Source organism: Somniosus microcephalus, chromosome 12 (assembly GCF_052327205.1).
Source record: "Somniosus microcephalus isolate GS21.2 chromosome 12, FLI_Smic_1.0, whole genome shotgun sequence".
Lineage (NCBI taxonomy): Eukaryota > Metazoa > Chordata > Chondrichthyes > Squaliformes > Somniosidae > Somniosus > Somniosus microcephalus.
In genome coordinates, this window is record NC_140998.1 from 218,908,108 (window position 1) to 218,933,996 (window position 25,889).

General features: G+C 51.9%; 1 protein-coding gene across 1 annotated transcript; it reads left to right on the forward strand.

Moving 5' to 3' along the window:
- The first annotated feature begins 2,750 nt into the window (after positions 1–2,750).
- On the forward strand, positions 2,751–25,239 carry LOC147110134 (sialic acid-binding Ig-like lectin 14). The gene is given in 9 exon segments (XM_086004067.1): positions 2,751–2,820; positions 8,407–8,715; positions 8,718–8,759; positions 13,494–13,799; positions 15,560–15,835; positions 18,080–18,355; positions 18,779–18,884; positions 21,339–21,405; positions 24,754–25,239. Coding segments are annotated over 9 exon segments (1,638 nt in total). The 5' UTR covers positions 2,751–2,774; the 3' UTR covers positions 24,964–25,239.
- The last annotated feature ends 650 nt before the right edge of the window (positions 25,240–25,889 follow it).

Sequence of the window (25,889 nt, forward strand, 5' to 3'; positions counted from 1 at the left end):
CTTCAGTGATGTGGAGAGACTGGAGAAGCTGGGATTGTTCTCCTTAGAGCAGAGAAGGTTAAGGGGGAGATTGACCAGAATGGTCCCAGGGATGAGGGACTTCAGTGATGTGGAGAGACTGGAGAAGCTGGGGTTGTTCTCCTTAGAGCAGAGAAGGTTAAGGGGAGATTGACCAGAATGGTACCAGGGATGAGGGACTTCAGTGATGTGGAGAGACTGGAGAAGCTGGGGTTGTTCTCCTTAGAGCAGAGAAGGTTAAGGGGAGATTGACCAGAATGGTTCCAGGGATGAGGGACTTCAGTGATGTGGAGAGACTGGAGAAGCTGGGGTTGTTCTCCTTAGAGCAGAGAAGGTTAAGGGGAGATTTAATAGAGGTGTTCAAAATCACGAGGGGTTTTGATGGAGTAAATAAGGAGAAACTGTTTCCAGTGACAGGAGGGTCGATAACCAGAGGACACAGATTGAAGATAATCGGTAAAAGAACCAGAGGGGGAGATGAGGAGAATTGTTTTTCCGCAGCCAGTTGTTGTGATCTGGAACGCGCTGCCTGAAAGGGCGGTGGGAGCAGATTCAATAGTAACTTTCAAAAGGGGAATTGGAGAAATACTTGAAGGGGAAAAATTCACAGGGCTGTGGGGAAAGAGCGAGGGGGGAGTGGGACTAATTGGAGAGCTCATTCAAAGAGCCGGCACAGGCACGATGGGCCGAATGGCCACCTTCTTGTGTGCTGTGTGATTCTAGGATTGTATGAAATGAGTTAGGGAGGCCCAGCCCAGATCCCTGAGAGTGTGGGTCCACCACTGAAAGCTGCTATGAAAGAATCCACAGGTTTTGCACTCAATGGGACTCACAGCAATGAACCCCATGGACTGTTGTAAGGCAAACATCACATTGGGTGTGCTCTTCCGAAGTTGGAGTAGCATCACATTCTTGGGACAGTGTAGAGGGATCTTTACTCTGTATCTAACCCATGCTGTACCTGCCCTGGGAGTGTTTGATGGGACAGTGTAGAGGGAGCTTTACTCTGTATCTAACCCGTGCTGTACCTGCCCTGGGAGTGTTTGATGGGACAGTGTAGAGGGAGCTTTACTCTGTATCTAACCCGTGCTGTACCTGCCCTGGGAGTGTTTGATGGGACAGTGTAGAGGGAGCTTTACTCTGTATTTAACACGTGCTGTACCTGCCCTGGGAGTGTTTGATGGGACAGTGTAGAGGGAGCTTTACTCTTTTTCTAACCCCGTGCTGTACCTGCCCTGGGAGTGTTTGATGGGACAGTGTAGAGGGAGCTTTACTCTGTATCTAACCCGTGCTGTACCTGCCCTGGGAGTGTTTGATGGGACACTGTAGAGAAAGCTTTACTCTGTATCTAACCCCGTGCTATACCTGCCCTGGGAGTGTTTGATGGGACAGTGTAGAGGGAGCTTTACTCTGTATCTAACCCGTGCTGTACCTGCCCTGGGAGTGTTTGATGGGACAGTGTAGAGGGAGCTTTACTCTGTATCTAACCCGTGCTGTACCTGCCCTGGGAGTGTTTGATGGGACCGTGTAGAGGGAGCTTTACTCTGTATCTAACCCGAGCTGTACCTGCCCTGGGAGTGTTTGATGGGATAGTGTAGAGGGAGCTTTACTCTGTATCTAACCCATGCTGTAGCTGCCCTGGGAGTGTTTGATGGGACAGTGTAGAGGGAGCTTTACTCTGTATCTAACCCGTGCTGTAGCTGCCTTGGGAGTGTTTGATGGGACAGTGTAGATGGTGCTTTACTCTGTATCTAACCCCGTGCTGTACCTGCCCTGGGAGTGTTTGATGGGACACTGTAGAGAAAGCTTTACTCTGTATCTAACCCCGTGCTATACCTGCCCTGGGAGTGTTTGATGGGACAGTGTAGAGGGAGCTTTACTCTGTATCTAACCCGTGCTGTACCTGCCCTGGGGGTGTTTGATGGGACAGTGTAGAGGGAGCTTTACTCTGTATCTAACCCGTGCTGTACCTGCCCTGGGAGTGTTTGATGGGACCGTGTAGAGGGAGCTTTACTCTGTATCTAACCCGAGCTGTACCTGCCCTGGGAGTGTTTGATGGGATAGTGTAGAGGGAGCTTTACTCTGTATCTAACCCGTGGTGTACCTGCCCTGGGAGTGTTTGATGGGATAGTGTAGAGGGAGCTTTACTCTGTATCTAACCCGAGCTGTACCTGCCCTGGGAGTGTTTGATGGGATAGTGTAGAGGGAGTTTTACTCTGCATCTAACCCGTGGTGTACCTGCCCTGGGAGTTTTTGCTGAGACTATGTAGAGGGAGTTTTACTCTGTATCTAACCCCGTGCTATACCTGCCCTGGGAGTGTTTGATGGGACAGTGTAGAGGGAGCTTTACTCTGTATCTAACCCGTGCTGTACCTGCCCTGGGAGTGTTTGATGGGACAGTGTAGAGGGAGCTTTACTCTGTATCTAACCCGTGCTGTACCTGCCCTGGGAGTGTTTGATGGGACCGTGTAGAGGGAGCTTTACTCTGTATCTAACCCGAGCTGTACCTGCCCTGGGAGTGTTTGATGGGATAGTGTAGAGGGAGCTTTACTCTGTATCTAACCCCGTGCTGTACCTGCCCTGGGAGTGTATGATTGGGCTGTGGGTGTCTCAAATATCTAAGCGTTTTATCCCTAAAACTAGCATCCCTCACTTGGATGGGCACTGAATATTTTTGTAGAGGCCCCAGTGACATAATTGCACAATCGACTTTCTGTTCCCTTTCAGGGGTTCCGTTACGTTCTATTGTTGGGACCATGTCTAGGACTGAAATCGCTACATGTTTCCTGGCAATAGTGCAAGGTAAGAATATGCCTCTCACCCTGGCTAGATTCACGAATGCTTGTTCAACCAATGTACAATTCCTCGGATCTAATCTTTTTTTTGTCGGTTGTCGGCTCTGAGCATCGCTGGCGAGTTCCGGCATTAATCGCCCATCCGCAGTTGTCCCTGGCGAAGGTGGTGGTGAGCCACCGCCTTCAAACGCCACAGGCCGCCTGCTCAATTTTTTTTTCCCCGTCGTGGTTTTTATACAGTCTTGTGGCTGGACTGCAGCTGAAATTGCTCAGCGCTTTGAGTGGTGGCGGGTGATTTACAGTCGATTTGTTCAAGCATTAAATTAACAAATTAAATTAGAATTTAATATACCCTCTACCCAGCCTATAGAATGTGATATACCCTCTACCCAACCTATCTTCTGAGGCAGTCCCTCGGAACCGAGGATGACTTGCTTCCACACTAACAATGAGTTCTCAGGTGACTGATGAGTCCAATGCGGGACCGACAGTCTCTGTCACAGGTGGGGCAGACGGTGGTTGAAGTGCGCTCCTTGCGCTTGGCTTCCCGCTTGCTCCCGGCGAAGAGACTCGAGGTGTTCGGCGCCTTCCCGGACACTTCTCCTCCACTTTGTGCGGTTTTGGGGCCACGGATTCCCAGGTGTCGGAGGGGATGTTACACTTTTTCAAGGAGGCTTTGAGGGTGCCCTTGAAACATTTCCTCTGCCCACCTCGGGCTCTCTTGCTCGGAGCTCCGAGTAGAGCGCTTGTTTTGGGAGTCTCGTATGGGGCATGCGAACAATGTGGCCCGTCCATCGGAACTGATCGAGCGTGGTCAAAGCTTCGATGCTGGGGATGTTGGCCTGAGCGAGAACACTGACATCGGTGCACCTATCCTGCCAATGGATTTGCAGGATCTTGCGGAGGCAGCGTTGGTGGTACCTCTCCAGTGCTTTGAGGTGCCTGCTGTACATGGTCCATATCTCTGAGGCATACAGCAGGGCGGGTATTACCGTTGCTCTGTAGACCATGAGCTTAGTGCCAGGTTTGAGGTCCTGGTCTTCAATCTTCACTCCAGTCCCCGCGGCACCCACCGGTCGCGGAAGGCCTCGAGCGTGCCGGCGGATACCACGTGCTCCATCTCATAGAAACATAGAAGACAGGAGCAGGAGTAAGCTATTCGGGCCTTGGTGAGACCGCACCTTGAGTATTGTGTGCAGTTTTGGTCGCCTTATCTGTGGATTGATGTTCTTGCTATGGAGGGAGTGCAGTGAAGATTCACCAGACTGATACCTGGGATGGCAGGAATGACAAATGAGGAGAGATTGGGTCGATTAGGCTTATACTCGCTGGAGTTTAGAAGAATGAGAGGGGATCTCATTGAAACTTATAAAATTCTAACAGGACTGGACAGACTAGATGCAGGAAGGATGTTCCCGATGGCGGGGGAGTCCAGAACCAGGGGTCACAGTCTAAGGATAAGGGGTAAGCCATTTAGGACTGAGATGAGGAGGAATTTCTTCACCCAGAGAGTGGTGAACCTGTGCAATTCTCTACCACAGAAGGCAGTGGAGGCCAATTCATTAAATATATTCAAGAAGGAGTTAGATATATTTCTTAAGGCTAAAGGGATCAAGGGATATGGGGAGAAGGCAGGGACAGGGTACTGAATTTGGATGATCAGCCATGATCTCATTGAATGGCGGAACAGGCTCGAGGGGCCGAATGGCCGACTCCTGCTCCTATCTTCTATGTTTCTAAGGCTGAGGGGAGACCTGATAGAGGTCTTTAAGATTATGAAGGGTATCGATAGGGTAGACGTAGAGAAGATGTTTCCACTTGTGGGGGAGACCAGAACTAGGGGCCATCGATATAAGAGAGTCACTGATAAATCCAATAGGGAATTCAGGAGAAACTTCTTTCCCCAGAGAGTGGTGAGAATGGGGAACTCGCTACCACAGGGAGTGGTCGAGGCGAAGAGCAGAGATACATTTAAGGGGAAGCAGGATAAACACATGAGGGAGAAAGGAATAGAAGGATATGGTGATGGGGTGAGATGAAGAGGGGTGGGAGGAGGCTGGTGTTGATGGGGTGAGATGAAGAGGGGTGGGAGGAGGCTGGTGTTGACGGGGTGAGATGAAGAGGGGTGGGAGGAGGCTGGTGTTGATGGGGTGAGATGAAGAGGGGTGGAGGAGGCTGGTGTTGATGGGGTGAGATGAAGAGGGGTGGGAGGAGGCTGGTGTTGATGGGGTGCGACGAAGAGGGGTGGGAGGAGGCTGGTGTTGATGGGGTGAGACGAAGAGGGGTGGGAGGAGGCTGGTGTTGATGGGGTGAGATGAAGAGGGGTGGGAGGAGGCTGGTGTTGATGGGGTGAGATGAAGAGGGGTGGGAGGAGGCTGGTGTTGATGCGGTGAGATGAAGAGTGTGGGAGGAGGCTGGTGTTGATGGGGTGAGATGAAGAGGGGTGGGAGGAGGCTGGTGTCGACGGGGTGAGATGAAGAGGGGTGGGAGGAGGCTGGTGTTGATGGGGTGAGATGAAGAGGGGTGGGAGGAGGCTGGTGTTGATGGTGTGAGATGCAGAGGGGTGGGAGGAGGCTGGTGTTGATGCGGTGAGATGAAGAGGGCTGGAAGGAGGCTGGTGTTGACGGGGTGAGATGAAGAGTGGTGGGAGGAGGCTGGTGTTGATGGGGAGATGAAGAGGGATGGGAGGAGGCTGGTGTTGCTGGGGTGAGACGAAGAGGGGCGGGAGGAGGCTGGTGTTGTTGGGGTGAGATGAAGAGGGGTGGGAGGAGGCTGGTGTTGATGGGGGGAGATGAAGAGGGGTGGGAGGAGATTGGTGTTGATGGGGTGAGACGAAGAGGGGTGGGAGGAGGCTGGTGTTGATGGGGGAGACGAAGAGGGGTGGGAGAAGACTGGTGTTGATGGGGTGAGATGAAGAGGGGTGGGAGGAGGCTGGTGTTGACGGGGTGAGATGAAGAGGGGTGGGAGGAGGCTGGTGTTGACGGGGTGAGATGAAGAGGGGTGGGAGGAGGCTGGTGTTGATGGGGTGAGATGAAGAGGGGTGGGAGGAGGCTGGTGTTGATGGGGTGAGATGAAGAGGGGTGGGAGGAGACTGGTGTTGATGGGATGAGATGAAGAGGGGTGGGAGGAGGCTGGTGTTGATGGGGTGAGATGAAGAGGGGTGGGAGGAGGCTGGTGTTGATGGGGTGAGATGAAGAGGGGTGGGAGAAGGCTGGTGTTGATGGGGGTGAGATGAAGAGGGGTGGGAGGAGGCTGGTGTTGACGGGGTGAGATGAAGAGGGGTGGGAGGAGGTTGGTGTCGATGGGGTGAGATGAAGAGGGGTGGGAGGAGGCTGATGTTGATGGGGTGAGATGAAGAGGGGTGGGGGGAGGCTGGTGTTGATGGGGTGAGATGAAGAGGGGAGGGAGGAGGCTGGTGTTGATGGGGTGAGATGAAGAGGGGTGGGAGGAAGCTGGTGTTGATGGGGTGAGATGAAGAGGGGTGGGAGGAGGCTGGTGTTGATGGGGTGAGATGTTGAGGGGTGGGAGGAGGCTGGTGTTGATGGGGTGAGATGAAGAGGGGTGGGAGGAGGCTGGTGTTGATGGGGTGAGATGTTGAGGGGTGGGAGGAGGCTGGTGTTGACGGGGTGAGATGAAGAGGGGAGGGAGGAGGCTGGTGTTGATGGGGTGAGATGAAGAGGGGTGGGAGGAGGCTGGTGTTGACGGGGTGAGATGAAGAGGGGTGGGAGGAGGCTGATGTTGATGGGGTGAGATGAAGAGGGGTGGGGGGAGGCTGGTGTTGATGGGGTGAGATGAAGAGGGGAGGGAGGAGGCTGGTGTTGATGGGGTGAGATGAAGAGGGGTGGGAGGAAGCTGGTGTTGATGGGGTGAGATGAAGAGGGGTGGGAGGAAGCTGGTGTTGATGGGGTGAGATGAAGAGGGGTGGGAGGAGGCTGGTGTTGATGGGGTGAGATGAAGAGGGGTGGGAGGAGGCTGGTGTTGATGGGGTGAGATGAAGAGGGGTGGGGGGAGGTTGGTGTTGCTGGGGTGAGATGAAGAGGGGTGGGGGGAGACTGGTGTTAATGGGGTGAGATGAAGAGGGGTGGGAGGAGGCTGGTGTTGCTGGGGTGAGATGAAGAGGGGTGGGAGGAGGCTGGTGTTGATGGGGTGAGATGAAGAGGGGTGGGAGGAGGCTGGTGTTGATGGGGTGAGATGAAGAGGGGTGGGAGGAGGCTGGTGTTGATGGGGTGAGATGAAGAGTGGTGGGAGGAGGCTGGTGTTGATGGGGAGATGAAGAGGGATGGGAGGAGGCTGGTGTTGTTGGGGTGAGATGAAGAGGGGTGGGAGGAGGCTGGTGTTGACGGGGTGAGATGAAGAGGGGTGGGAGGAGGCTGATGTTGATGGGGTGAGATGAAGAGGGGTGGGAGGAGGCTGGTGTTGATGGGGTGAGACGAAGAGGGGTGGGAGGAGGCTGGTGTTGACGGGGTGAGATGAAGAGGGGTGGGAGGAGGCTGATGTTGATGGGGTGAGATGAAAAGGGGTGGGAGGAGGCTGGTGTTGATGGGGTGAGATGAAGAGGGGTGGGAGGAGGCCGGTGTTGATGGGGTGAGACGAAGAGGGGTGGGAGGAGGCTGGTGTTGACGGGGTGAGATGAAGAAGGGTGGGAGGAGGCTGTTGTTGATGGGGTGAGACGAAGAGGGGTGGGAGGAGGCTGCTGTTGATGGGGTGAGATGAAGACAGGTGGGAGGAGGCTGGTGTTGATGGGGTGAGATGAAGAGGGGTGGGAGGAGGCTGGTGTTGACGGGGTGAGATGAAGAAGGGTGGGAGGAGGCTGTTGTTGATGGGGTGAGATGAAGAGGGGTGGGAGGAGGCTAGTGTTGCTGGGGTGAGATGAAGTGGGGTGGGAGGAGGCTGGTGTTCATGGGGTGAGATGAAGAGGGGTGGGAGGAGGCTGGTGTTGATGGGGTGAGATGAAGAGGGGTGGGAGGCGGCTGGTGTTGATGGGGTGAGATGAAGAAGGGTGGGAGGAGGCTGGTGTTGACGGGGTGAGATGAAGAGGGGTGGGAGGAGGCTGGTGTTGATGGGGTGAGATGAAGAGGGGTGGGAGGAGGCTGGTGTTGATGGGGTGAGATGAAGAGGGGTGGGAGGAGGCTGGTGTTGACGGGCTGAGATGAAGAAGGGTGGGAGGAGGCTGGTGTTGATAGGGTGAGATGAAGAGGGGTGGGAGGAGTCTGGTGTTGATGGGGTGAGATGAAGAGGGGTGGGGGGAGGCTGGTGTTGATGGGGTGAGATGAAGAGGGGTGGGAGGAGGCTGGTGTTGCTGGGGTGAGATGAAGAGGGGTGGGAGGAGGCTGGTGTTGATGGAGTGAGATGAAGAGGGGTGGGAGGAGGCTGGTGTTGATGGAGTGAGATGAAGAGGGGTGGGAGGAGGCTGGTGTTGATGGGGTGAGATGAAGAGGGGTGGGAGGAGGCTGGTGTGGGGCATAAACACCGGCACGGAGCTGTGGGGATGAACGAACTGTTCCTGTGCTGCGAACTCAAAGTAATTCTATGTAACGTGAAGTGCACAAGGAGAGTGGAGCTTGGCTGCTAACGATAATATTTGTCTGCCCAGGTGCGTGGTGTCTGGACTGGGCAGCCAGTCTACCCAGAAACGCAACAGCACAGAGAGGCTTATGTGCGGTGATCCCATGCAGCTATCAGTATCCACCCACTGTACCACCAACAAAGTACGTGGGAATCTGGTACAGAAATTTCGGAAAGCCGACTGTTACAACAGTTTACAACAGCAGCAACACTCGTCCATTGACCGACCGATACAAACTGGGAGGTGATCTGGAAAATGGAGACTGTTCTTTGATAATCAACAACGTCAATTCTAATGACAGTGGCGACTATCACTTCAGGATCGAGCTGGGAGCCGCCGGCAATACACTTACATGAACCAGGTCCACTTACAGCTTTCAGGTGGGTTCCTGTCCTTCCTACCTTTTGTAAAAATGGAAATTCCTACAATCAAGCTGTTTCAGAAGATGTAAGTCACTGGCTCACCCTCTGACCCTTTCTCCATTGACTCAACGGAGATTTCCCAAAGCCAGTCAGCGTTAGACCGCACATTGTTAGATCGCACAGCGATAGGCCGCACAGCGATAGACCAGACAGTGCAGAGTGTTTGACGGGACAGTGCAGAGTGTTTGACGGGACAGTGTAGAATGTTTGACGGGACAGTGTAGAATGTTTGACGGGATAGTGTAGAGTGTTTGATGGGACAGTGTAGAATGTTTGACGGGACAGTGTAGAGTGTTTGACGGGACAGTGTAGAGTGTTTGAGGGGACAGTGTAGAGTGTTTGACGGGACAGTGTAGAGTGTTTGACGGGACAGTGCAGAGTGTTTGACGGGACAGTGTAGAGTGTTTGACGGGACAGTGCAGAGTGTTTGACGGGACAGTGTAGAGTGTTTGACGGGACAGTGCAGAATGTTTGACGGGACAGTGTAGAGTGTTTGACGGGACAGTGTAGAGTGTTTGACGGGACAGTGCAGAGTGTTTGATGGGACAGTGCAGAGTGCTTGATGGGACAGTGTAGAATGTTTGATGGGACAGTGCAGAATGTTTGACGGGACAGTGTAGAATGTTTGACGGGACAGTGTAGAGTGTTTGATGGGACAGTGCAGAATGTTTGACGGGACAGTGTAGAGTGTTTGATGGGACAGTGCAGAATGTTTGACGGGACAGTGTAGAATGTTTGACGGGACAGTGTAGAGTGTTTGATGGGACAGTGTAGAGTGTTTGATGGGACAGTGTAGAATGTTTGACGGGACAGTGTAGAGTGTTTGATGGGACAGTGTAGAGTGTTTGATGGGACAGTGTAGAATGTTTGACGGGACAGTGTAGAATGTTTGACGGGACAGTGTAGAGTGTTTGACGGGACAGTGTAGAGTGTTTGACGGGACAGTGTAGAGTGTTTGACGGGACAGTGCAGAATGTTTGACGGGACAGTGTAGAGTGTTTGACGGGACAGTGTAGAGTGTTTGACGGGACAGTGTAGAGTGTTTGATGGGACAGTGCAGAATGTTTGACGGGACAGTGTAGAGTGTTTGATGGGACAGTGCAGAATGTTTGACGGGACAGTGTAGAATGTTTGACGGACAGTGTAGAATGTTTGATGGGACAGTGTAGAATGTTTGATGGGACAGTGTAGAATGTTTGACGGGACAGTGTAGAGTGTTTGACGGGACAGTGTAGAATGTTTGATGGGACAGTGTAGAATGTTTGATGGGACAGTGTAGAATGTTTGACGGACAGTGTAGAATGTTTGACGGACAGTGTAGAATGTTTGACGGGACAGTGTAGAATGTTTGATGGGACAGTGTAGAATGTTTGACGGACAGTGTAGAATGTTTGATGGGACAGTGTAGAATGTTTGACGGACAGTGTAGAATGTTTGACGGGACAGTGTAGAATGTTTGACGGACAGTGTAGAATGTTTGATGGGACAGTGTAGAATGTTTGATGGGACAGTGTAGAATGTTTGACGGGACAGTGTAGAGTGTTTGACGGGACAGTGTAGAATGTTTGACGGGACAGTGTAGAATGTTTGACGGGACAGTGTAGAATGTTTGACGGGACAGTGTAGAATGTTTGACGGGACAGTGTAGAATGTTTGACGGACAGTGTAGAGTGTTTGACGGGACAGTGTAGAGTGTTTGACGGGACAGTGCAGAGTGTTTGACGGGACAGTGTAGAGTGTTTGACGGGACAGTGCAGAATGTTTGACGGGACAGTGTAGAGTGTTTGACGGGACAGTGTAGAGTGTTTGACGGGACAGTGCAGAGTGTTTGATGGGACAGTGCAGAGTGCTTGATGGGACAGTGTAGAATGTTTGATGGGACAGTGCAGAATGTTTGACGGGACAGTGTAGAATGTTTGACGGGATAGTGTAGAGTGTTTGATGGGACAGTGCAGAATGTTTGACGGGACAGTGTAGAATGTTTGACGGGACAGTGTAGAGTGTTTGATGGGACAGTGTAGAGTGTTTGATGGGACAGTGTAGAATGTTTGACGGGACAGTGTAGAGTGTTTGATGGGACAGTGTAGAGTGTTTGATGGGACAGTGTAGAATGTTTGACGGGACAGTGTAGAATGTTTGACGGGACAGTGTAGAGTGTTTGACGGGACAGTGTAGAGTGTTTGACGGGACAGTGTAGAGTGTTTGACGGGACAGTGCAGAATGTTTGACGGGACAGTGTAGAGTGTTTGACGGGACAGTGTAGAGTGTTTGACGGGACAGTGTAGAGTGTTTGATGGGACAGTGCAGAATGTTTGACGGGACAGTGTAGAGTGTTTGATGGGACAGTGCAGAATGTTTGACGGGACAGTGTAGAATGTTTGACGGACAGTGTAGAATGTTTGATGGGACAGTGTAGAATGTTTGATGGGACAGTGTAGAATGTTTGACGGGACAGTGTAGAGTGTTTGACGGGACAGTGTAGAATGTTTGATGGGACAGTGTAGAATGTTTGATGGGACAGTGTAGAATGTTTGACGGACAGTGTAGAATGTTTGACGGACAGTGTAGAATGTTTGACGGGACAGTGTAGAATGTTTGATGGGACAGTGTAGAATGTTTGACGGACAGTGTAGAATGTTTGATGGGACAGTGTAGAATGTTTGACGGACAGTGTAGAATGTTTGACGGGACAGTGTAGAATGTTTGACGGACAGTGTAGAATGTTTGATGGGACAGTGTAGAATGTTTGATGGGACAGTGTAGAATGTTTGACGGGACAGTGTAGAGTGTTTGACGGGACAGTGTAGAATGTTTGACGGGACAGTGTAGAATGTTTGACGGGACAGTGTAGAATGTTTGACGGGACAGTGTAGAATGTTTGACGGGACAGTGTAGAATGTTTGACGGACAGTGTAGAATGTTTGATGGGACAGTGTAGAATGTTTGATGGGACAGTGTAGAATGTTTGACGGGACAGTGTAGAGTGTTTGACGGACAGTGTAGAATGTTTGACGGGACAGTGTAGAATGTTTGACGGGACAGTGTAGAATGTTTGACGGACAGTGTAGAATGTTTGACGGGACAGTGTAGAATGTTTGATGGGACAGTGTAGAATGTTTGACGGGACAGTGTAGAATGTTTGACGGGACAGTGTAGAATGTTTGATGGGACAGTGTAGAATGTTTGATGGGACAGTGTAGAGTGTTTGACGGGACAGTGTAGAATGTTTGACGGGACAGTGTAGAATGTTTGATGGGACAGTGTAGAATGTTTGACGGGACAGTGTAGAATGTTTGACGGGACAGTGTAGAATGTTTGATGGACAGTGTAGAATGTTTGACGGGACAGTGTAGAATGTTTGACGGGACAGTGTAGAATGTTTGACGGGACAGTGTAGAATGTTTGACGGGACAGTGTAGAATGTTTGACGGGACAGTGTAGAATGTTTGATGGGACAGTGTAGAATGTTTGATGGGACAGTGTAGAATGTTTGACGGGACAGTGTAGAATGTTTGACGGGACAGTGTAGAATGTTTGACGGGACAGTGTAGAATGTTTGACGGGACAGTGTAGAATGTTTGATGGGACAGTGTAGAGTGTTTGACGGGACAGAGCAGAATGTTTGATGGGACAGTGTAGAGTGTTTGATGGGACAGTGTAGAATGTTTGACGGGACAGTGTAGAATGTTTGACGGGACAGTGTAGAATGTTTGACGGGACAGTGTAGAATGTTTGACGGGACAGTGTAGAATGTTTGATGGGACAGTGTAGAGTGTTTGACGGGACAGTGTAGAATGTTTGATGGGACAGTGTAGAATGTTTGACGGGACAGTGTAGAATGTTTGACGGACAGTGTAGAATGTTTGATGGGACAGTGTAGAGTGTTTGACGGGACAGTGTAGAATGTTTGATGGGACAGTGTAGAGTGTTTGATGGGACAGTGTAGAATGTTTGACGGGACAGTGTAGAATGTTTGACGGGACAGTGTAGAATGTTTGACGGGACAGTGTAGAATGTTTGACGGGACAGTGTTTGATGGGACAGTGTAGAATGTTTGACGGGACAGTGTTTGATGGGACAGTGTAGAATGTTTGACGGGACAGTGTTTGATGGGACAGTGTAGAATGTTTGACGGGACAGTGTTTGATGGGACAGTGTAGAATGTTTGATGGGACAGTGTTTGACGGGACAGTGTAGAATGTTTGATGGGACAGTGTTTGACGGGACAGTGTAGAATGTTTGATGGGACAGTGTAGAATGTTTAATGGGACAGTGTAGAATGTTTGACGGGACAGTGTTTGATGGGAGAGTGTTTGACGGGACAGTGTTTGATGGGAGAGTGTTTGATGGGAGACTAGAATGTTTGATGGGACAGTGTAAAGGGCTTGACTGACAGTGTAGAATGTTCGACGGGACAGTGTTTGATGGGAGAGTGTTTGACGGGACAGTGTTTGATGGGAGAGTGTAGAGTGTTTGATGGGACAGTGTTTGATGGGAGATTGTAGAAGTTATGATGGGACAGTGTAGAGGGTTTGACGGGACAGTGTAGCATGTTTGACGGGTCAGTGTTTGATGGGACAGTTCAGAAGGAGCTCTCCTCTATTCCACAGTACAAATCTTCGCCGTAGAGCAGAGCTGAAACGTTAAGCAAGGTGATGATATTTCCCTGATGAATGTGCCTCTTTTTATTAGATCCTACAGATAAACCGACCATCTCACACACTGAGGATATAATTGAAGGGATACCAGTGAATATAACCTGTACCTTTACCAGTAACTGCAGTGGGATACCACCTACTTTGGAATGGCCACGAGCCACTGCTGTTAATGCTTCACCCTCACACATGAAGACTGAAAGGCAGAACACGACGTGGGTGTTCACGAAGATCTTGACCTTCATTCCCTCCTTCAGGCACCAGGGCAAACTGCTTCAGTGCAGAGTTGCATTCTCGAGTTCCTCATCCTCATCCTCACAAAACATCAGCTTAAATATTCAATGTAAGGAAAATCTGTTTCGTGTTTGCGAATGGGTTTAATTTCATCCAAAATCCAGGGCACGTGTTTCAGTGAATTATGATGGGGGAATCGTTTGGTAAAGGGCCGTTATGCCCAAAGAGTCTTCTTTCTCGATAGTTCATTCTCCCCTACCCATCTCTCATCATCTCCCCAAACCCCATCATCTCCCCCAACCCCATCATCTCCCAAACTCCCTCAACCCAATCTCCATCCACTCCACTCCAAACCCCACCTTCTCCCCGCATCCCTCAACCCCAGCTTCTCCCCAGATCCCCCAACCCCACTTACTAACCAAGCCACATAAGGAGATATTAGGACAGGCGACCAAAAGCTGGGTCAGAGGTCAGTTTTAAGGAACGTCTTAAAGGAGGAGAGAGAGGCGGAGAGGTTTAGGGAGGGAATTCCAGAGCTCGGGGGCCCAGGCAGCTGAAGGCACGGCCGCCAATGGTGGAGCGATGGAAATCGGGGGATGCGCAAGAGGCTGGCATTGGAGGAGCGCAGAGATCTGGGAGATTCACAACAGTAACCATCCTAATCTGTAACCTTACAATTTCAGATTCACCAAGGAGTGTACTTTGAACATAGTTGCCCTGTTTCTCTTCAGCTTCACATACCCTATTCTCCACACTCATCTTCCACACCTTCCCTCCGACATTCATCCCCTCACCTGGGGCTCAGCAAGATCCCCGATTTTATGAGAATGCTTCCAGGGATGAGGGACTTCAGTTATGTGGATAGACTGGAGAAGCTGGGATTGTTCTCCTTGGGGCAGAGAAGGGTGAGAGGAAATTTGATTGAGGTGTTCAAAATCATGAGGTGTCCTGAAAGAGTTAAAAGGGCTAAAATAAGGGAATTGAGGATATATCCAATGTACATGTCCCATAGGGAAGTATGGTGGAATGTGGCCAAATTGTCAAACTGTCATTTGCTACCTGAATAATGTGCACAAACCGTCAGTTACTAATTGAATAATGTGGTCAAATGGTCAAACTGTCAGTTGCTACCTGAATAATGTGCACAAGCCGTTAGTTACCAATTGAGGAATGTGGTAAAGATAACATATGGCGGTCACAGGACTATGTAACGGTCAAAATGTGCGCACGGGTCACAAAAATTTGCACCCGAAATCAACTGTATGATGTAAGCCGCGACTTAGAACAAAAACTGTATATAAGGCAGGGGATCTTAGCGATCGGGGAACATTCATCCCAGCAGGAGTGTCTTCCCTGTCGACTGGTAAATAAAGTTGCTTTACTGAACGAACCTCCGGACTCCGCGTGATTGATTGGGAATAAGGCGGACGTCGACCCTTTATTTCAGAGGGGCCGTCTCGGGGAGAAGAAGCTCTCCCGGTTTACCCTTACAGGTCTGGACAGAGTAGATCGAGAGAAACTGTTCCCATTGGCGGAAGGGTCGAGAACCAGAGGATACACGTTAAGGTGATTGGCAGAAGAACCAAAGGCGACATGAGGAAAATCTATTTTGCACAGTGAGTGGTTGGGATCAGGAATGCACTGCCTGAAAGGGTGGTGGAGGCAGATTCAATTGTGGCTTTCAAAAGGGAATTGGATAAGCACCTGAAGGAAAAAAAATTTGCAGGGCTACGGGGAAAGGGCGGGGGAGTGGGACTAGCTGAGGTGCTCTTGTAGAGAGCCGGCACGGGCTCGACGGGCCGAATGGCCTCCTTCTGTGCTGTAACCATTCGATGATTCTATGGCCTCCCTCTGCTTTCTTTCTTTCAGATTCTCCCAGGGAGACGGCGGTGAAAGTCAGCGGAGACCGACACGGGATAAAAGAGGGAGACAACGTCACATTAACCTGCTGTAGCAAAAGTAACCCGCCTCCGGCCAATTACAGCTGGTTCAGGGTCGAGGGAAGCGAGAGGCTGGAGTTCATCGCAGACACCGAGTCCATCAACCTGGGTCTGGTAATGCGGGAGCAGGATGCCGGGTTCTACTGCACAGCGGAGAACATGCTTGGCTCCAGCAACTCCACCCTGTTCAACATCAGTGTGGAGTGTAAGTGTGAGATACACAGGAACAGGAGTCGGCCATTCGGCCCCTCGAGCCTGCTCCGCCATTCAATGAGATCATGGCTGATCATCCAAATTCAGTACCCGGTCCCTGCTTTCTCCCCATATCCCTTGATCCCTTTAGCCTTAAGAAATATATCCAACTCCTTCATGAATATATTTAATGAATTGGCCTCAACTGCCCTGTGTGGTAGAGAATTCCACAGGGTCACCACTCTCTGGGTGAAGAAATTCCTCCTCATCTCCATCCTAAATGGCTTACCCCTTATCCTTAGACTGTGACCCCTGGTTCTGGACTTCCCGACCATCGGGAACATCCTTCCTGCATCTAGTCTGTCTAGTCCTGTTAGAATTTTATAAGTTTCAATGAGATCCCCTCTCACTCTTCTAAACTCCAGCAAGTATAAGCCCAATCGATCCAATCTCTCCTCATACGTCATTCCTGCCATCCCAGGTATCAGCCTGGTGAATCTTCGCTGCACTCCCTCCATGGCAAGAACATCCTTCCTCAGATAAGGCGACCAAAACTGCACACAATACTCAAGGTGTGGTCTCACCAAGGCCCTGTACAACTGCAGCAAGACATCCTTGCTCCTGTACTCGAACCCTCTCGCTATGAAGGCCAACATACCATCTGCCTTCCCAATTGCTTGCTGTACCAGCATGCTAACTCTCTGTGACTCGTTTTAATGTTAGTGTCAGTGGGCAGCACTCTCACTTCAGAAGACTCTGGGTTTAAGTCCAGGGACTTGAGCACAAAAATCTAGCCTGACACTCTAGATTGGGACTCTACTCATTGGAGTTCAGAAGAATGAGAGGCGATCTTATTGAAACATATAAGATTGTGAAGGGGTTGGATCGGGTGGATGCGGGGAGGATGTTCCAGATGATGGGTGAAACTAGAACTAGGGGGCATAGTCTTAAAATAAGGGGCTGCTCTTTCAAAACTGAGATGAGGAGGGACTTCACTCAGAGGGTGGTAGGTCCATGGAATATGCTGCCCCAAAAAGCTGTAGAAGCTACATCGTTACATAAATTTAAAACAGAAATAGACAGTTTCCTAGAAGTAAAGGGAATAAAGGGTTACGGGGAGCGGACAGGAATTTGGACATGAGTCTAGGTTCGGATCGGTCATGGCCCTGTGGGTAGCGGAGCAGGCCCAGGGGCCATGTAGCCTGATCCTGCTCCTATTTCGTGTGTCTAATTCTTGTTAGATTCAGGAGATGGTTCTGTGATAGTGGATTGGCGGTTAGGATCAGATCAGCTATGATATTATTGAATGGCGGAGCAGGTTCGAGGGGCCGATTGGCCTACTCCTGCTCCTATTTCTTATGTTCTTATGTTCTTATTACTGAACTGAGGGAGCGCCGCACTGTCGGAGGGGCAGTACTGAGGGAGCGCCGCACTGTCGGAGGGGCAGTACTGAGGGAGCGCCGCACTGTCGGAGGGGCAGTACTGAGGGAGCGCCGCACTGTCGGAGGGGCAGTACTGAGGGAGCGCCGCACTGTCGGAGGGGCAGTACTGAGGGAGCGCCGCACTGTCGGAGGGGCAGTACTGAGGGAGCGCCGCACTGTCGGAGGGGCAGTACTGAGGGAGCGCCGCACTGTCGGAGGGGCAGTACTGAGGGAGCGCCGCACTGTCGGAGGGGCAGTACTGAGGGAGCGCCACACTGTCGGAGGGGCAGTACTGAGGGAGCGCCGCACTGTCGGAGGGGCAGTACTGAGGGAGCGCCGCACTGTCGGAGGGGCAGTACTGAGGGAGCACTGCACGGTCGGAGGGGCAGTACTGAGGGAGCACTGCACGGTCGGAGCTGCCGTCTTTCGGATGAGACGTTAAACCGAGGCCCCGTCTGCTCTCTCAGGTGGATGTAAAAGATCCCACGGCCACTATTGGAAGAAGAGCAGGGGGAGTTCTCCCCGGTGTCCTGGGGCCAATATTTATCCCTCAAACAACATCACAAAAAACAGATGATCTGGTCATGATCACATGGCTGTTTGTGGGAGCTTGCTGTGCGCCAATTGGTTGCCGTGTTTCCTCCATTACAACAGTGACCACACTTCAAAAAAAGTCCTTCATTGGCTGTGAAGCGCTTTGAGACGCGTTCGGAGGTGGGGAAAGGCACTAGAGAAATGCAATACTTATCACTATGGAGATCTGCAGTGGTCTTCCTCCATTCTCAGCCGTCGTAGCAACTGGTAACCAACGGGATTGCAAATTAACTTGTTCGCAGACGGGCCCGAGGTGGTGGCCCCCCACTCTACCTGCACCAGGGGAGCCGAGATTACGTGCGTGTGTGTGATGGCAGCCAACCCACCAGCGGAGATCACCTGGCAGCTTCGCCACGGGAACGGCACGGGAAGGGAGGCCAGAGTTTCTCCAGAGGTCCGGGGCCAGCAAGTCACCAGCACCCTGACAGTGAAAGCGAGCGACGGGGAGTTTAACGCCCTGTGTGTCGGGAGCAACCGGCATGGGGAGGGGCGCTTGACCTTCCATTTATGTTCCAAAGGTAAGAAATTTCTTCTTCATCCGACCACACATGGTTTCTTCACGGTGCTGGGGATCCTCCAGGAACTTTGGGATCATCTGGAATGGAACATGTTCCATTTCAAGCACCCAGGGGTTAGATATAGAGTAAAGCTCCCTCTACACTGTCCCGTCAAACACTCCCAGGGCAGGTACAGCACGGGTTAGATACAGAGTAAAACTCCCTCTACACTGTCCCATCAAACACTCCCAGGGCAGGTACAGCACGGGTTAGATACAGAGTAAAGCTCCCTCTACACTGCCCCATCAAACACTGGAACTGATTATCCTCGGGTTAATCAGTGACCTCAGGATGGGAGAAAGTTGAAGAACGAAAAGGAAAAATGTTGCATGCGTAATGCCAGCCTGTATTTCAATCCCAGTGACCACCCATTCCTCCTTGTAGGTGTACAAGACCCTTTACGGATAGGACTTATCGGAGGGTTGTGTGGTGCACTGATCGCAACCACCATTACGTGTTCCTTGTGTTTGCTGATCAACCTCTTTCAGCTGTAAGTACCTCGACTCTTTTACTGATGGAGTTACGGCACTTCTGAGGGGGTTGGTGGGGGAAATGTCGTCAGGTTGGAGGGTTAGTATGGGCGGGATCGAATCCATGATCGTGTGTACATGGGCTGTGGGAGGAGATTAAATGGGTGGGTAGAGTCCGTGATAGGCGAGACTGTACATGGGCTGTGGGAGGAGATTAAATGGGTGGGTAGAGTCTGTGATAGGGGAGAGTGTACATGGGCTGTGGGAGGAGATTAAATGGGTGGGTAGAGTCTGTGATAGGGGAGAGTGTACACGGGCTGTGGGAGGAGATTAAATGGGTGGGTAGAGTCCATGATAGGGGAGAGTGTACATGGGCTGTGGGAGGAGATTAAATGGGTGGGTAGAGTCCATGATAGGGGAGAGTGTACATGGGCTGTGGGAGGAGATTAAATGGGTGGGTAGAGTCTGTGATAGGGGAGAGTGTACACGGGCTGTGGGAGGAGATTAAATGGGTGGGTAGAGTCTGTGATAGGGGAGAGTGTACATGGGCTGTGGGAGGAGATTAAATGGGTGGGTAGAGTCCATGATAGGGGAGAGTGTACATGGGCTGTGGGAGGAGATTAAATGGGTGGGTAGAGTCTGTGATAGGGGAGAGTGTACACGGGCTGTGGGAGGAGATTAAATGGGTGGGTAGAGTCTGTGATAGGGGAGAGTGTACATGGGCTGTGGGAGGAGATTAAATGGGTGGGTAGAGTCCGTGATAGGCGAGAGTGTACATGGGCTGTGGGAGGAGATTAAATGGGTGGGTAGAGTCTGTGATAGGAGAGAGTGTACATGGGCTGTGGGAGGAGATTAAATGGGTGGGTAGAGTCCATGATAGGGGAGAGTGTACACGGGCTGTGGGAGGAGATTAAATGGGTGGGTAGAGTCTGTGATAGGGGAGAGTGTACATGGGCTGTGGGAGGAGATTAAATGGGTGGGTAGAGTCCATGATAGGGGAGAGTGTACACGGGCTGTGGGAGGAGATTAAATGGGTGGGTAGAGTCCATGATAGGGGAGAGTGTACATGGGCTGTGGGAGGAGATTAAATGGGTGGGTAGAGTCCGTGATAGGGGAGAGTGTACATGGGCTGTGGGAGGAGATTAAATGGGTGGGTAGAGTCCATGATAGGGGAGAGTGTACATGGGCTGTGGGAGGAGATTAAATGGGTGGGTAGAGTCCATGATAGGGGAGAGTGTACACGGGCTGTGGGAGGAGATTAAATGGGTGGGTAGAGTCCGTGATAGGCGAGAGTGTACATGGGCTGTGGGAGGAGATTAAATGGGTGGGTAGAGTCTGTGATAGGGGAGAGTGTACATGGGCTGTGGGAGGAGATTAAATGGGTGGGTAGAGTCCGTGATAGGGGAGAGTGTGCATGGGCTGTGGGAGGAGATTAAATGGGTGGGTAGAGTCCATGATAGGGGAGAGTGTACATGGGCTGTGGGAGGAGATTAAATGGGTGGGTAGAGTCCATGATAGGGGAGAGTGTACACGGGCTGTGGGAGGAGATTAAATGGGTGGGTAGAGTCCATGATAGGGGAGAGTGTACACGGGCTGTGGGAGGAGATTAAATGGGTGGGTGGAGTCCGTGATAGGGGAGAGTGTACATGGGCTGTGGGAGGAGATTAAATGGGTGGGTAGAGTCCATGATAGGGGAGAGTGTACACGGGCTGTGGGAGGAGATTAAATGGGTGGGTGGAGTCCGTGATAGGGGAGAGTGTACATGGGCTGTGAGAGGAGATTAAATGGGTGGGTAGAGTCCGTGATAGGGGAGAGTGTACATGGACTGTGGGAGATTAAATGGGTGGGTAGAGTCTGTGATAGGGGAGAGTGTACATGGACTGTGGGAGGAGGTTAAATGGGTGGGTAGAGTCCGTGATAGGGAGAGTGTACATGGGCTGTGGGAGGAGATTAAATGGGTGGGTAGAGTCCATGATAGGGGAGAGTGTCCATGGGCTGTGGGAGGAGATTAAATGGGTGGGTAGAGTCCGTGATAGGAGAGAGTGTACATGGGCTGTGGGAGGAGATTAAATGGGTGGGTAGTGTCCATGATATGGGAGAGTATACATGGGCTGTGGGAGGAGATTAAATGGGTGGGTAGAGTCTGTGATAGGAGAGAGTGTACATGGGCTGTGGGAGGAGATTAAATGGGTGGGTAGAGTCCATGATAGGGGAGAGTGTCCATGGGCTGTGGGAGGAGATTAAATGGGTGGGTGGAGTCCATGATAGGGGAGAGTGTACATGGGCTGTGGGAGGAGATTAAATGGGTGGGTAGAGTCCGTGATAGGGGAGAGTGTACATGGGCTGTGGGAGGAGATTAAATGGGTGGGTAGAGTCTGTGATAGGGGAGAGTGTACATGGGCTGTGGGAGGTCGATGTGCAATATGGCCATTACTTGTTTTTTGAATTCTTACCTTCTCCTGGTTGTGTTGTAGGAGGAAGAAAGTGGTGGAGTCCCATCAAGCTCAGATGCCCATGGACAGGCAGGACCTTGGGACACAGGTAGGGACAGTACAGGGGCTGATATAGTCACTGAAATCTGTCATCTGCCCCTCAGTTCCTTATCAAGGAATTAGAATCATAGTCATAGAGTTATACAGCACAGAAAGAGGCCCTTCGGCCCATCGTGTCTGCGCCGGCCATCAAGCCCTGTCTATTCTAATCCCATTTTCCAGCACTTGGTCCGTAGCCTTGTATGCTATGGCGTTTCAAGTGCTCATCTAAATGCTTCTTGAATGTTGTGAGGGTTCCTGCCTCTACCACCCTTTCAGGCAGTGAGTTCCAGATTCCAACCACCCTCTGGGTGAAAAAGTTTTTCCTCAAATCTCCTCTAAACCTCCTGCCCCTTACCTTGAAACTATGCCCTCTGGTTATTGACCCCTCTACTAAGGGGAAAAGTTCCTTTCTATCTACCCTATCTATGCCCCTCATAATTTTGTACACCTCAATCAGGTCCCCCCTCAGCCTTCTCTGCTCTAAGGAAAACAACCCCAGCCTGTCCAGTCTCTCTTCATAGCTGAAGCGCTCCAGCCCAGGTAACATCCTGGTGAATCTCCTCTGCACCCTCTCCAATGCAATCACATCCCTCCTATAGTGAGGCGACCAGAACGGCACACAGTATTCCAGCTGTGGCCTAACTAGCATTTTGTACAGCTCCATCATAACCTCCCTGCTCTTATATTCTATGCCTCGGCTAATGAAGGCAAGTATCCCATATGCCTTTTAAACCACCTTATCTACCTGTCCTGCTGCCTTCAGGGATCTATGTACAGGCACACCAAGGTCCCTCTGATCCTCTGTCCTTCCTAGGGTCCTACCATTCATTGTGTATTCCCTTGCCTTGTTAGTCCTCCCAAAATGCATCACTTCACACTTTTCAGGAATTGTGCTATAATACGGAACAGGACAGGTGAAAGGGCAGATCCCAGCTCAGAGTAGAATTGGCTGATGGCAGATTGGAGGTATTGGGGGTGGGAGGGGGTGGAAACTACAATTAACTTTACTTTCTCAGAGATAGAGAGGGAGAAAAGAGCGGCCAAGGGTCCTCTCCGGATGTGTGTGGTCATCGGGCGAAGATCCCCAGTGTCAGAGACACGCTGCGGTCTAGACTCAAGCACGTGAAGAACAGGCGAGGTCTCAGAGGGCAAGCTGGTCGCTCGAGGACTGTCCCACAGTGAGGGACTAGCCCCCCCAGCCCAGGGAGCGTCCGTCTCCCCAGTAAGGGTCTAGACACCCAGTCTGTCTCCCGGTGAGGAGAGTAGACGCCCAGTGAGAGCCTGGAATACAAGTTGAGTGAGTGGGCAGATACGGTATAACGTGGATAAATGTGAAGTTATCCACTTCGGTAGGAAAAACAGAAAGGTAGAGTATTATTTAAGTGGTGATAGATTGGGAAATGTTGATGTACAGAGGGACCTGGGTGTCCTTGTACACCAGTCACTGAAAGCAAACATGCAGGTGCAGCAAGCAGTTAAGAAGACAAATGGTATGTTGGCCTTCATTGCAAGAGGATTTGAGTACAGGAGCAAGGATGTCTTACTACAGTTATACAGGGCCTTGGTGAGACCACACCTGGAGTACTGTGTGCAGTTTTGTTCTCCTTACCTAAGAAAGGATGTACTTGCCATAGAGGGAGTGCAGCGAAGGTTCACCAGACTGGTTCCTGGGATGGCAGGACTGTCGTATGAGGAGAGATTGGGTCGACTAGGCCTGTATTCACTAGAGTTTAGAAGAATGAGAGGGGATCTGATTGAAACGTATAAAATTCTGACAGGGCTAGACAGGCTGGATGCAGGGAGGATGTTTCCCCTGGCTTGGGGGGGGGTGGGGGGGTGTAGAACGAGGGGTCACAGTCTCAGGATACGGGGTAGGACATTTAGGACTGAGATGAGGAGAAATTTCTTCACTCAGAGGGCGGTGAACCTGTGGAATTCTCTACCACAGAAGACTGTGGAGGCCAAGTCACTGAATATATTGAAGAAGGAGACAGATAGATTTCTAGACGCAAAAGGCATCAAGGGGTATGGGAAGAGAGCGGGAATATGGTATTAAGATAGAGGATCAGCCAGGATCATATTGAACGGCAGAGCAGGCTCGAAGGGCCGAATGGCCCACCCCGCTCCTATTTTTTCCAGATGCCCAGCCTGTCTCCCCAGTGATGGTCCACACCTCGCTTGGTGTCTGTACTCCATATTCAAGGGAGGGAGCACACCTCCGCAATGGTCCGAAACCTCATTTCCCATCGAAGGTACAGCCCGTATCCCAGGGAGGGGCCAATCCCAGTCAGGGAGTTCCTTATACCGGGAAAGGTCCACATCTCTAAGCCAGGAGACAAAATCCGGGAGCCCAACCATCTTCAGCTGCTTCATCAATGACCTTCCCCCCCCCCCCCGCCCCACCAACACAAGGTCAGAAATGGGGATGTTCGCTGATGACTGCACAGTGTTCAGCGCCATTCACAACTCCTCAGATAATGAAGCAGTCCGTGCCCGCATGCAGCAAGACCTGGATGATGTTCAGGCTTGGGCTGGTAAGTGGCAGGTAACATTCGCGCCACACAAGTGCCAGGCAATGACTATCTCCAACAAGTGAGAGTCTAACCACCTCCCCTTGACATTCAATGGCATTACCATCGCCGAATCCCCCACTATCAACATCCTGGGGGTCACCATTGACCAGAAACTCAACTGGACCAGCCACATAAATACTGTGGTAACAAGAGCAGGTCAGAGGCTGGGTATTCTGCAGCGAGTGTCTCACCTCCTGACTCCCCAAAGCTTTTCCACCATCTACAAGGCACAAGTCAGGAGTGTGATGGAATACTCTCCACTTGCCTGGATGAGTGCAGCTCCAACAACACTCAAGAAGCTCGACACCATCCAGGACAGATTGGCACCTAATCCACCACCTTAAACATTCACTCCCTCCACCACCGGCGCACCATGGCTGCAGTGTGTACCATCTACAAGATGCACTGCAGCAACTCGCCAAGGCTTCTTCGGCAGCACCTCCCAAACCCGCGACCTCTTCCACCTAGAAGGACAAGGGCAGCAGGCGCATGGGAACACCACCACCTCCAAGTTCCCCTCCAAGTCACACACACCATCCTGACTTGGAAATATATCGGCCGATCCTTCATCGTCGCTGGGTCAAAATCCTGGAACTCCCTCCCTAACAGCACTGTGGGAGCACCTTCACCACACGGACTGCAGCGGTTCAAGAAGGAGGCTTACCACCACCTTCTCAAGGGGCGACTAGGGATGGGCAATAAATGCCGGCCTCGCCAGCGACGCCCACATCCCATAAACGAATAATAAAAGGCTAAATTTCAACTCCTCATTCTCTCTCCAGACTGCGTGGGAGCCCGCGGCCGATTCCCTGGTTTACCAGAACCTTCAGGAAAGCTCCGGAAATGGGGACGCAAGGCGGGAGAGTTCAGAAAACCTCCATTACTGCCCCATCGACTACTCCAAGTTGCCCGCGGGCGACGGGACCATGCGCAGTTCAGAAACCACCGAATATGCGACCATTCACCACGCGCCGGGGGAGCTGTGGGCCTGACGCGCCATCGCTGCTTCGAGGGGAGGTCGAAGATCCTGCCAGAACTGTTGGAGGAAGAGCAGGGCGGGGGTGGGAGTTCTCCCCGGAGCCCTGGGCCAATGTTCCTCTCTCAAACAAGAACACACCCTTCCCTAAACCTCTCCGCCTCTCTCTCCGTCTTCTTCAAACCTTTTGTTTGCCTGTCCTAATCTCTCATGTGGCTCGGTGTCAATTTTGTCTGATAATCGCTCCTGTGACGCGCCTTGGGACGTTTTACCAGATTAAAAACGCTATATAAATGCAGGCTGTTGTTGGTGTTGTTCTACATACAGGTGGCGGTGCTGAGGGAGGGCCGCCCCGTCGGAGGGGCGGGGCGGAGGGAGGGCCGCCCCGTCGGAGGGGCGGGACGGAGGGAGGGCCGCCCCGTCGGAGGGGCGGGACGGAGGGAGGGCAGCCCCGTCGGAGGGGCGGGACGGAGGGAGGGCCGCCCCGTCGGAGGGGCGGGACGGAGGGAGGGCCGCCCCGTCGGAGGGGCGGGACGGAGGGAGGGCCGCCCCGTCGGAGGGGCGGGACGGAGGGAGGGCCGCCCCGTCGGAGGGGCGGGACGGAGGGAGGGCCGCCCCGTCGGAGGGGCGGGACGGAGGGAGGGCCGCCCCGTCGGAGGGGCGGGACGGAGGGAGGGCCGCCCCGTCGGAGGGGCGGGACGGAGGGAGCGCCGCCCCGTCGGAGGGGCGGGACGGAGGGAACGCAGTCGGAGGGGTCTTTCGGAAGAGATGTTACACTGAGCCCCCGATAGTTTAGGTGAATGTTAACAAATCCGTGATAGTCTTCAAAGATCTCTGAGTCCCAGCCAACAATTCTACCTCAATCAACACCTAACCGTTTTGATTTCAGATTTCCAATCAGCGACTTTGAGTATTGCAGAATGCAGGTAGCAGATACAAGGC